The 13326-nt window shown below is 38.0% G+C and overlaps 2 protein-coding genes across 2 annotated transcripts in view; both read left to right on the top strand.

The window, feature by feature from the left end:
- The window catches only part of LOC144503721 (titin-like), a 350880-nt gene that overhangs the window by 86451 nt on the left and 251103 nt on the right, over nucleotides 1–13326 (top strand). The gene's annotated exons all lie outside the window — the stretch shown is intronic.
- Nucleotides 5903–13290, top strand: LOC144503958 (titin-like). The gene is made up of 2 exons (XM_078229123.1): nucleotides 5903–5924; nucleotides 8449–13290. Exons 1-2 carry the CDS (start codon nucleotides 5903–5905, stop codon nucleotides 12477–12479), a joined length of 4053 nt encoding a protein of 1350 aa, XP_078085249.1. The 3' UTR covers nucleotides 12480–13290.

The following is a 13326-nucleotide window of genomic DNA, read 5'->3' as shown; positions in this document are numbered from 1 at the left end:
GAACAATTATCAGTACAGGAAGGGCATGTGGACACTTCTCCTTTATTTAGCAGAAAAGAACAACCATTAGGCCTAATTTCTGAATCTGGAGACTCTTTGATTTCCACTGCTGATACATTTTCGAGTAAAGTGTCATCTTTAAAGGAAGAGGGCATTGAAGCAATAATAGGTTCAAATACTTCCTTTTCTGATGAAATTTCATCTTTGCAGGAGGAAAGCAATAAAATAGTCTCAGATTCAACAACATCCTTTCCTGATGAATGTTTAAGTAAGTGTTCATCTTTAACAGAAGTTAGTAAAAATGTAGGTCACAAAATGCCAGTTATAGCAGCAGAACAAATACATTCTATTAGCGAGTATCTACGCTCTCTTGATGAAAACCAGAACGTACCTGAAGCTTGGAAGATGGAAGAGGAAACGGAACCAAAAGGGGACAAATGTGACTCTGTGAGTGAAATGTATGAGGATAGTATATTTCCAGAAAGTGTAATTAGGCAAGTTGCTGAAAGTCCTAGAGCAGGAGCAGAAGGAAATGCATCAGAGATGAAGTTAAGTGGTAACTCCATATCCCCTGAACCCATTTGTGAAATAAATGACGATCTAGCAGAAACAATTTCTAAGAAAGACGAGGAAGATGAAAATGTTTCCATAGCACAGTATCTCCTTACTGCAAGACAGGAAGAAGCACCAATTCATGAAGAGGCAAATAATGAGGCATTTGGGTACGATGAATCTGGAATAACTTCGATGGAGATTGAGGAAGTAACATTCGGTGCTGTTTATGACTATTATAATCAAAATGAAGAGTGGGTACGTTCTCTGTCCCCTGAATCCGAAATGTCAATTGAAATTAGCAGTACAATTAGTGATGATGTAGCAGAGAATGGAAGATTTTATACACCACCCTTGGCTTCTGATAATTTCAAATCTGCTGTGTCTGCACAGTCATTCCATACCCCACCGCAATCTCCTGGCTATGTGACTCCTCCAGAGAGATTGCCTCCACTTAATGCTGTGGGTAGGTCTCCTTCTGGCGCTTTGCTAGAGAGGTTTTATACACCACCTGAATATTTCAGATCCCCGATAGATGAGGGTATTGAAACAACGCCTCTTGAATATATAAATCTAGCCGCTGAGGAGCAAAGATCAGAGTTATTTTCAACTCCTGCACAGGAAGCTGAAGCAAAAGGAAGTGAAATGCCGCCAGCATTTATCAAACCTCTTGTCAGAAAAAAGATCTATGAAGGAGGCACACTTACATTTATCACTGAGGTAATTGGTTGCCCAGTTCCAAATGTTAAGTGGTATAGAAGGAAGTCATTATTAGAACCAGACCATAGAACTAGACTTGAAAGAGAAGGAGGTTTGTGTATATTGGTAATTCATAGCATCCAGAGAGAGGATGAGGGAGAGTACATTTGCAATGCTGTAAACATCATAGGGGAAGCCAAACTTATTACTCAGGTGGATGTGTTACCACAAAATGGAAGGTCAATTGCATTGCCACCCCCAGTGACTCATCAACATGTTATAGAGTTTGATGTGCAGCAAGGCCAAACGTCAAGAACTCCTTCACCTCAGGAAATTCTTCTGGAAGTTGAACTTGATGAACATGAAGTGAAGGAATTTGAAAAACAGATAAAGATTATTACAATTCCTGAATTCACTCCTGACAATAAAAACATGATTATCTCCTTGGATGTCCTTCCTATGATGATTGCTGAAGAACAAAACGTTGACTTTGTAACAAAAGAAAATGAAGATGTGAAAATTAATTTTGAAATCACTGAAACACCCCCACGATTTATTCGCTATATTTTTGACCTTGAAATTCCAGAAAACACTGATGCAGTCTTTGAATGCTCAGTGACAGGTATTCCTACCCCTGAAATAATGTGGTTCAGAGATGATTCACTCATAACTTCGGATGGCAAGAAGTACATCCGAACAGATAATCCTAGTCACAGTCTCAAAATAATCAATGTTTGTCCTTCCGACAATGGCATATACAGTTGCAAGGCAGTGAATAGTGTTGGAGAAACAACATGTAGAGGTTATCTTGCAGTGACAAATTCAAATGTGGCACTTACAAAATCTGGTGGTAGAGCAGTGGTAGTACAATTGGATAGCGCCCAAAAAGGTCCTCAGCAATTAGATGTTGATGTTGGTAATTCTTTACTGCAAAGCAGCCAGAGTTCAGAAATTGAGGTTGAGTTTGATTTTGAGCAAGGTACAGATGATTCTCAGAAATTGTTGAAACTCATAGCAGTAACCGAGACCGGGAATGAAGAAGAAGGAGAGAAATGTGTAAACATCAATTTTGATGTATTTGGTGAGTCTGCCAAGGAGGAAACTATTCAGTTTAAAGCGGAGGCTTCTGAAAACTGTTCATTTGAATTTCAAGTGACAGAAACTCCACCAAAGTTTGAAATAGCCCTCCTAGACTGTACCGCAACTGTAGGGAACTCAGCATCTTTTCAATGCCTTGTGACTGGTACTCCAAAACCTAATGTAATGTGGTATATGAATGATAGAATGCTTGAAGGTGCTAACTACATCATTGAGGAGAAAGAACCTGGCCACCATTATTTGAACATTGCAAATGTTAAAGAAAGCGATGCTGGAGTATATAAGTCCAAAGCTGTTAACAAAGCTGGGAATGCAGTCTCAGGAGCTATTTTAAAAGTACTTAATTTGTAAAGTAGTACTTTTCTTCTGAATGTCTTTGAATAATAATGAATTTTTTTTTAGATTTATTTTGCATTTATGAATTTGCTAAATACAAACTTAAAAATTTCTTACTTCCAAAAAATAATCATATCTTATTTGTAGTTGCTGAAAAGGTGGTTCATTTTTAGAGTTGATTGATAATAGTTGTACCCTGCAGTGGTTTATCAGCAGTGGAACTTTAATTTGTGATGTTCAAAATATTAGCTGAAAAGTAACTATTGCAAAAATACTCATGGTTTTGGACTAGAAGTATAAAAAAACCTAGATGAGGTCAAAGGTGTTGAAAAATAATGATAACAAGCTATTCTAGATCAAACAAGTTGACCATTAATGGCTTGATTGGCATCTTTAAACATGAGATTTTCTGCTCCCCGTGGTGCATTTTGCAGTGGCAGAGGCGGCCCACCATTGCCAAGCAGCAGGATCTTCCAGTCCCACTGCTGTCAACAAGGTTTACCATTGCTCTGCCGCTGGAAAACACACAGCGGGAATCACTGGAAGATCCTGCAGGCGGGAATAGCCGGGAAATGCATTGAAGGACTGTCCTGTTGAATTTAGCATTACAATTTGAAGTAAACCCAACCAAAATCCTTATCTACATGTACTTATTTATTTTGCAATTCCTTTGTAGTATGTTATCACACTGGTTAGCATTGCTGCCTCACAGTGCCAGGTACCTGGGTTCGATTCCCGGGTGGGGTGACTGTGCAGAGTCTGTACATTCTCTCCGTGTCTGCATGGGTTTCCTCCGGGTGCCCTGGTTTCCTCTCACAGTCCGAAAGACACGCTGGTTAGGTGGCCAAGCTAAATCCTCCCTCAGTGTACCCGAACAGACGCCGGAGTGTGGCGACTAGGGGATTTTCACAATAACACGTAAGCCTACTTGTGACACTAATAAATAAACTTAAACTTATCATTGGCAATGACCTTCACTGATTTCTTGGGTGATCTACTTTCAAAGACAGTATCCAAACTATTTTGAAAATTCTGTAGCGCTGCAGGAAAATTCTGTCATTCTGAATTCTTTGGCCCAATACCTTGCTTCTGCATGAAGCTGTGTCTGACAAGTCAATTGAGTTCCACAATTCTCTCATGCAGAGGCCAAGGTGCTAATCTCATCAGAGGTTTGCATTCAAACACAGATCCTTCAGTGATAGGTACTGCTCTTAATGTGCTTTCTGGAAATATTCACTTCAAGATGCATGCTTGTGTTTCATTGAAAGATGAGTTAGGATATTGAAATCTTATTAAGTGAGCATTTATCCTATTTGATATACAATAGCTGAATATTTTTGTTAACATTTAGTATAACTAAAGATGTGAACTAAGATGTGATTCATTGTTAATTCTTTGAAGACTATCATTTTCCACAGCAGAAAACATTTCATACAGCATGTTTGGCTGGAAAATTTAACTAAGGAGAAGAGTATCAGAAGAATATTTTAAAGATTTTATATTGAAATAGACAGAAATAAATGTCCAGTTTGACAATAATGTCGAGTACATTCTGTTTGATACATTTGACTGAATAACGTTCGATCCCTAAAACGGAGATTAAGTTATGAGGCCGCATTACCTGAACGGTTTAAAGTTATTTCTATCTGGATTCTGCTCTGTTTCCTGTTGGCACCACCGTAGATTTAGACTTAAGTGTGGTTTAGAAAGTATTTTAATTTAAAGGCTTGAAATTCATGTTAATGATACTAGAGGAAAATCACTAAACATGCTGATTTGACATATCTCTGCCCAGCATGTTAAGAGGATCATTAATCCCATTTATTTTAGCTGGTCTAATGCCGCAATTAAAATGATGTGGAGATGCCGGCGTTGGACTGGGGTGAACACGGTAAGAAGTCTCACAACACCAGGTTAAAGTCCAACAGGTTTATTTGGTAGCAAATACCATAAGCTTTCGGAGCACTGCTCCTTCGTCAGATGGAGTGGAAATGTGCTCTCAAACAGTGCAAACAGACAAAATTTGATTTTGTCTTGATTTTGTCTGTTTGCACTGTTTGAGAGCACATTTCCACTCCATCTGACGAAGGAGCAGTGCTCCGAAAGCTTATGGTATTTGCTACCAAATAAACCTGTTGGACTTTAACCTGGTGTTGTGAGACTTCTTACCGCAATTAAAATGCCCAGAGCAATGTCAGATCAACATGCTAAAGATTTATTTGCGAATATTACCTACAGCAATTTCTTGTCCAATATTTTACTATTGGCAAATTAGTACCTGATAACTTTAGGCTATGTGGAATTGCCATCTCGTGAAACTATTTGATACTATGGAGATCAAGCCGAGGGATTGTGATAGAAGGAACTGAAAGTGATGTCAATTGTCACGTGAAGGACGAGGATGGATATGCTTATGATTATGGACCACAGTTCTTGAAGGAATTTATGCAACAGGACAGAACTACTGCAGGGACATGACAGGATAGTTTCTGTTGGCTATAATTTAGAGGGATTCTTGAAGCTTCGGTAAGTATGATTTCATTTATGGTATACCTCTGCTTTTACTCATTGTTATAATTTCCATTTAGATCTCATGTGTGCACTACTTTGCAGCTAAGATAGAGAAGAGCTTGCTTTGTCCCAGATGGTTTTGGTTAGATAGGGCACAAAGTCCATGCGACTCTTTACCTAGATTTCTTATCCTGTCAATCAGAAAATATTTGGCAGTCCTACCTTTCCTTTTTTCTGTCTTTATTGTTTCAGAAATCCCATGTTTAACCACTGTTGTGCTACTCTATAGCAGTTTATTGGAGTACTGGTGTACTACATCGCCACATTGGCCAGATGTTCAACATTTGTTTATTCAGTGTTTTACTTGTCATTCTGTTGTTGTTAACTTTAAGGCTAGTGTCTGGGGGGCCAGAAGAGCTTGAGAGATGGTTCAGAGCTGGAAGTGCAATGTGTAGGATTAAGAATTCATTTTATGGAGTTGCAAAACTTACTGATTTGTGTTACCACATTCGCTTTTGGAGGAAGTAAGCTCTGTGCCCCAATGTATTTTAATGTGCCCTGAGAATTATTATCAAATATGTCAGTTGAATCTTTTAAGCAGTTTCCATAATAGTGAAAGTAGAGCAGTAAACATGTATATTCAGTAGGCCTAAAGACTATGACCTTATCATAATACTGATGATTTCAGTGTTATTGTAAAGTTACAATGGAGATTGAGTCTTCAATGAGTTTGCAGATAATCATATTGTATCTATACGTGGGTCACATCTTTGAGTATCATTTTAATACTTACTTTGTAACTTGTTATTTTTAATGTTAGAATGAAGCTTTACTGTTGTAATCAATGTTTACTATTTGTGCAAAACATGTAAATGGTTTAGGAGTGAAGGAGAAGCTTTGGTGGTTTGATTTGTACAAACGCCGAAATAAAAAAAATTGTATCTTTCACAACATAAACATAAATCAACATTTTAGTCAGTATATTTATCAGTTATGTTCTTGCAATGCAACAGTCTAATTGTGTGAAAGCATGTGTTGTTTACTAACATTTATCTGCCCCATTTACATGATTTATGATGTGATGAATGAAAAAGGCTAGACTTCCATCTTGATGAGAAGTTCTTCAATACAGACATCATTCATTCCTTGTACAGGTTTCTGTTGCTGTATATCGTAATTGTATCACGTGCTCTATGGTCGGTTAGTTGATGATAGTTTGGTTTTGGTATAGTAATAATGTGATTGATATGTATGGCATATTTCCTTTCACTTAACCGTTCTTGTCCTGAAGACAGCTGCTCATGCTATGATGCAGTTCCACAGGCCCCCTAGTACCTTGCCCAACTGAATGTTTAATGATGGTCAGTGAATTTTGGTAAATTATTTGAGTGTTGACCAACATGGTGAATGTTATTCTGCACTTAACTGATGGCCACACACACGGCTGAATATCCTGGTTCCTGGGTGCTGGCAATAGGAGCGGTGGTGTAGCTGGTAAATTAGCAGAAGCAATGTTGACATGCCTCCCCTTCGCTGACCCATTGGCGGACAGGTTTTCCAGTGGTGGGCTGCAAGACAGTTGGCTACCTGCTCCATGGAGGCCAGCAGGGCCCAATTAAAGGCCATTTTACAGATCCATCACCATTTACTAGTGGCAGATAGGCCCCCATTGTATGGAGAGTCTGCCAATTTCCTGGAGCTGGCTCTTCTGCTTTGCCTGAAGGGGCCTTCAGAGCCAGAAACTCCATGCTCCACAGAGAGGCCGCAAGTACAAAAGGCAGCCCAAACACCCCTAACAATCCGCTGGAGTAGTTTTGTTCTGTGATTGGTGTGGCCAACTGCTGTCATCCCTCCCAAAGTTTAATTTTACTTACCTCTCTGAGGCTCCTTCACTTTCAGTCACCTCAACATCTATGTCCCGCCTCAGCAGTGCCCTCCTCTCCCAGTGACAAGGCCTAAGCTTCAGATCTGATTGGGCCAGCAATATCAGGAGCCAGAGTCCATAATTGGATGGTGGGCTCTCAGGTGGCTAATTAGGACAAAAGATGTGCTGGTTAGGTGCATTGGCTGTGCTAAATTCTCCCTCAGTGTAACTAGGGGATTTTCGCAGTAAATTCATTGCAGTGTTAACGTAAGCCTACTTGTGACACTAATAAATAAACTTAAAGGAAGTCAGCTGCGGTACAATCATTGAGCCAGTCCCTCTGACAGCAAGTATGGGCTCAGGATCTGCCTTTCACCCTAAAGGCAGGATCCTGAAGCTCACATTCAGTTTGGATTGCTGGATAGTGATCAGGAAAATAAACTTTTTTAGATTTTGTGTTGCCATAGCCTGGAGATGCTGAAGTCAATTTTAGATTTCATTGCTCCCTAGTTAAGAGAGGTTCAGCATAAATCAGGTTTTGTGTGGCACAGGGCTGGACAAATGTTGCACTTGTCTCCTGAACCACTGGACCAGATCCTGGCTTAGTAAATTGTTATCAAGTAAACCAAGATGGGTTTGACAACATTGAGTTATCAGATGATTGGCAAGGTTTACAAATGAAAACTGTGTTATTTTTCATTCTGAAACTTGGCAGGCTATGAAATTATCAGGCAGATAGTGTTATTATTAAGGTACAAGTAACAATGCATTTTTCTTTTAGCTTGCTTGTGGTATGACTTACTGCTCAAATGTGATTTATTTGATTGGAACATTTGTATTTCTGTGATGGAATAAAATTTATATTAGAAATTATTCAAGCCTTTAGAAAATTTCTAGCATGCAAAACAATTTTGTATACTGATAAATAATACCAACATGACTACCTTATAATGGAATTTTGTAAAGTTCCTACGGCAATATGGTTACTGAGCTAGTTTTTACTCACTTTGATTCAGAAATGGAGAATATTGATGTGACATAAAATCATTTTTATCTGTAAATAGTTATTCTGGCTTTTCAGAAGATATATATTTAATATCTACAAATCTCAATAAATTTTGAGTTAAATGGTTTAATTTTGACTTGAGAAATGAAGGCAAGTTTTTTTTTATTTTGCTTGTAAGCTGTTCAAAATAGCTTGAGGCAAAATTTTCCTCCTGTTTTGGACTAATTCTATTCACAATTAATGGATCTGATTGTATGTTTTAGTTAAAGATAAATCTTTGAGATAAACTATTACAGAATTTTATTCTTTTGAGGCAACTTGAGCTTAGCATGCAAAGTTATGTGATTAATTTTTGTGATTATTTTCAGTTTCCAGTATTAAGAAACATCACTCACAATCAACACACATTCTAAATTTAAGCATCTTATTTCTTATACAGAATTTTCTAGCTCTGTTACCGTCGCTGCTGAAGATAAGAGGGAAGATTTCTACAGTAGTGACCTCCATGTGTCAGATAAAACATTTGAACTCAAGCCTGAAACAGCAGCTCTTTCCAGCATTTCAGACATAGAAGCTAAGCCTTTAAAAGCAATGCCAGCATTTGTTAAAAGCATTTCCAGTATAGAGGTAGTTGTGGAAGATGTAGCTAAATTCACTGTGACAATAACTGGATTCCCCAAACCCTCTATTCAGTGGTTTTATAATAGTAAAAAATTGACTACTTCATCAAATTGCAAATTTGTTTACGATAGGGATGAGTATAGTCTAATTATACCTTATGCAAAATTTACAGATGAGGGAGAATATACTTGCTCAGCTGCTAATGTGCTCGGAACAACTTCATGTAGTGCATATCTGAAGATCAAACCAAAGGAAGGTACGGGAGGGTTTAGGACATCAGCTTCAAAACCTCCAGTTGCAAAACTGGCAGATAAAAAAATAAGTAAAGAGGCACTCTCAAAGGAAATTGTGTCAATGATTCCAACAGAAACCATACATACCCTTAGAGGTCAGCCACCGCATTTTTTCAAAGAACTTAAATCTTTGCAGTGCCCAGAAGGTCTGCCTGCTAAATTTGACTATGTAGTGAAAGGTGAGCCCGTGCCAGAGGTGCTTTGGTATAAGGAGAACTATCAGATTCACCAGAGTGTGCAATGCAATCTTAGATCCAACCCTGATGGCTCTGGTTCATTAACTATTAATAATGCGCAAAAAGAGGACAGTGGTTTATATTCCTGCAAAGCTTTTAACTCATTTGGTGAAACAACTTGCACTGCAGAGCTAATTGTGTTCAGTGGCACTTTTGCTACTGTTGAACATAAGAAACTGGAAGTAGTTCAAAAGCACCATACTAAGTCATACACAAAGACTGTTGGCGATCATGCCACAGAGTCACGTTTATTCATGGTAAAGTTACCTGGTGAGGCTCAGGCTGAATTACAAGACAGAGATCAACTGGTGTACACAATAGCTTCTGAAGGTAAACATTCGGTTCACAGTGAGCAGACTGGCACGTTGCACGATGTGACTGTTTCTACTGCAGAAGCAGCAATTGCAGGAAAGAGACAGATAATAATGCATTCACAAACGACACAAGAAAGTCTGGGTTATATAGAGCAACATTATGAACCAATTAAAAGTCCACCAATGTTTGAATTATCAAGCACCGAAGTACAATTAGATTCTACCCTTTGTTTGCCCACAATTGAGGAGAAAACTATAATTCCAAAGGAAGGCAGTTTTAGTATCAGAGATTCATCTACTATAGATACTAAGACAAAGACAAAAGAAACAAGCATCTTGTCTGTGGAAAAGCATCTAATTCCCAGCTCAAGGACTGTTGTGGAGAAAGAAATATCAAAAACGGAGCCAGCTTACTCTTTGCACAGCTACAAGGTTGAGGGAGATCAAGAGCCACACAAAGAGGCGTTGTTTGGTTTTGAAATTCCTGCATTACAGAAATGTGAAATACAAAAAGAAAGAAAAATGGAGGTTCATACAGCTGTAGCAATGGAACAGAAGAAAATAAAGCATGAAATGGCAGAAGACATACAAATATTAGATGAAGCAAGAGAAGCAAAATCGTTTAAAGAATTGCCAAAACCATTCTTGATGACTGTCACTGAAAGCCAGAAATCATTAGCAAAGGAATCTCTGTTCAAAGTACCTAAAGCTGACACACAACAAGCTTCAGTTATGAAAGATAAAGTTGTGAAAACTGCTTTAACTGCAGAAGAAAAACAACAGCTCACGAGTGAACATACCAAAGCAATATTTGGGCTGGACGATGCAATCTCATTAACATCAAAAAAAGAAGAAAAGACACCTTTGCATTTACAGATTGTTAAGGGACAGGACACTCTGCCCAAAGAAACAACATTTACTTTTGAAGTACTGACAGATGAGAAAGCTGACCTCAGAAGGAGCCCAATATTGCTGCATTCATTATTATCAGAAGAACCGCACCTTTTACCTTACGAATACACAACTCCGTTATCTGATGTAAAAGATGCCATCAGAACTAAACCTGTGAAAGAGCATATGCCTATTTTATCTCCTCATTATATGGAGACTACATGCATTCTTGATAAAGAAAGGATGCGACCTGATGAGAAACCAGCATCTCATGGTGCAGCACACAAACTTGAGAAAGCATACAGCTATACTGCTGTTGTGGAAGAGAAAGCAGAATTGTTAGCTGAACGAACTAAAACACTTGAAAAGGAAATTACAAGTGTACAGGCTGAAGTTAAAAGTGAGCGTTCACCAGAAGAATACCTCCCAGCTGTAACTGTACCAATGCACCTATCAAAAGAGAAATGTTTTACCGTTGAAGAGAAAGAACAACGTGCAGTAATAAATAAGTTGGATGACACAGTTAAACAGTTCAGTACTATAACAGAGATTAAGATCGTGGAAGATGGTTCACTTGCCATTTCTGAAGCCGTAAGTGCAGCAACCTGTGAAGATAAATATGAATCAAAGCTCCCTTCAGTTTCTGTGCAGGTTAAAGATAAGGCGATGCCGATAGAAAGCATCAGGACTTTAGAGGCTGCAGAAGAGGACTTTGCAGCAAGAATCCAAGAGGGTCAGTCAGTAAGATTTCCATTGTTGCATGAAGAAAAACAGCTCATTGAAGAGGAACATTCTTCAGGAATCAAGAGATCAGAGCAAAAAATTCTGAAGGTGGAGAAACAACCACATGAAACACAATTCGCTCAAGTAATACAAGAAAGTAATGCACTCCATAAAGAAACAGCATTCAAGGTTGAAGTTCCTAAAGCAGTCACCTTAGATGTTAGTACACAGATTAAGAAAGCATTGCAATCGGCTTTAGCAAGTGAACATTGTGTCCTTTCTTCTATCTTACTAGGTAGCATAGAACAGGTGAAGATTAAGGAATTAAAAGTTCAAAAAGAACCTAAATATAGTTTATATACATACCAGCTTACTAATATCAATCCTCCCATAGACATAACTCTGTCATTTGAGGGAGAATACCCTCAGAAAGCTGACTTAAGAAAGGAATTAATAGCTGCCTTCCATGCCATTACTCATGAACAACAGCGGGCTTTGCTAGCTGAGGAATTGGATATCATTCCGCTGCCAACTGATAGGTTAGAAAAATTGTGCATCAGCATAACTCCTGCAAAAGAGATGATCTCACCTGAGGCTGTCAACATTGCTGAAAGCACCTCTGAAGTGGCTAGGTATGGAATGCATATGACTGAACAGAAAATGCAGACAGCAGAGTTAATACAAGCTTCAGTTACCAAGGAACGCCCTGCAGTCTCAAAGAAGACAGTTGTTCAAGAAATGATAGTAACCACTGAATCAGAGGATTTTATTCAGGAGTTTAAATCTGTAGAGACAATTAAAAAAGGGGCAGTCGTTAGTCACATAAGAGATGTTGGTGGTGCGATAATTACTTCAGATGCCCTTTCAGCACCTGTCCCAGTAGAGCAACCAACAGAAATTCTTAAAAAAGAGAAGAAAATTGAGGAACTTATAGTTACTAGCATTTCTAAACCGAAAAAGCCGGGTGAAACACCCATAAAAATCACCAAAGACATTCCAGTAATTACTGAAGGGCTTACAGATATCATTGTAGATGAAGATAGTGAAGTAAAATTAAGCACAGTCATAACAAAAGTTAACAAGGTAAATTGGTATATCAATGGGAAGAAAATCATTTCAAAAAATGAGTTCAAATGTTTACAAAAACTTGACACTTACTCACTTATAATCAACAATGTACAGAAAGAGGACCATCAAGGAGAATATGTGTGTGAGGCACTGAATGAAGCTGGAAAAGCAACTACTTCTGCAAAACTCACAGTTATTATAAGAGGTTGGATTATGGGGATAAAATCTTTGTTAATACGAACTTCAAAAGCTAATATATTGAACTAACTATGTAGTTAACTTTTGATATTAGTTTCTCAAAACTCAACTTAGTTTACGCCAATAAATTAACATGACTAAATATTTCCTTCCCTCCTTCCTTCCTTTCCTGTCTTCCTTTTTTACCTTCCTTCCTTTAAAAGTAAAAGCATTATCTAGTTGTCAATCTCTATACCGTGCAGTCAAAGCCTGAACAGACCGCATCAGTTGATTTCACAGATATTTTGCATCAAAAATTTCAAAACTTAACATTATTAATTTAGGAAACCTAATCTGGTTTTGTATTAATTTAAATGAAAATTGCATTCTGGCTTGATGCAATCTTCAGATGCTTTTGCTGTCGGTAATAAGTAACTTTTAAAGCTCAAAGTTATGTTTAAACTTTACAGTGACTATATTATTATATTTTGGTCTCTTACACTTTAACATTAATTTTTGATTAACATCAGCCATGGTGCTTTAAGTTTCTACTAACAGAATTAATATTGCTTTCATCCCCATATCCACATTTGAGGAGTTGCTAGATTTTTTATCATTATCATCACTTTGTCATAACGAAAAGACATTTCTTCCTAAAACTTAATATCACCGTTTCTGTCATCTATTTTTTTCTAGGAAAACGTTTCATAGACGTACCAATTATTTGCATGTTTCTATGGACACCACACATGTCAATAAATGTTGAATTTCATTCATTGAAGTCTTTCATTTACTATGTCGAGCACAACCACTGGTCAGCTAACATCTTTTAACAATCATTTCTTCTCCACAGTCACTCCTTGGATTGTTAGTTACTGTCACCCTCCCTCCTCCATCCATGAATTTCAGGGGGTCACATGCGAAAAGAATTACAGTT

The sequence above is a fragment of the Mustelus asterias genome, chromosome 14, assembly GCF_964213995.1.
Source record: "Mustelus asterias chromosome 14, sMusAst1.hap1.1, whole genome shotgun sequence".
Lineage (NCBI taxonomy): Eukaryota > Metazoa > Chordata > Chondrichthyes > Carcharhiniformes > Triakidae > Mustelus > Mustelus asterias.
Note: the sequence above shows the minus strand (reverse complement) of the source record. Positions and strands in the feature narration are given on the sequence as shown.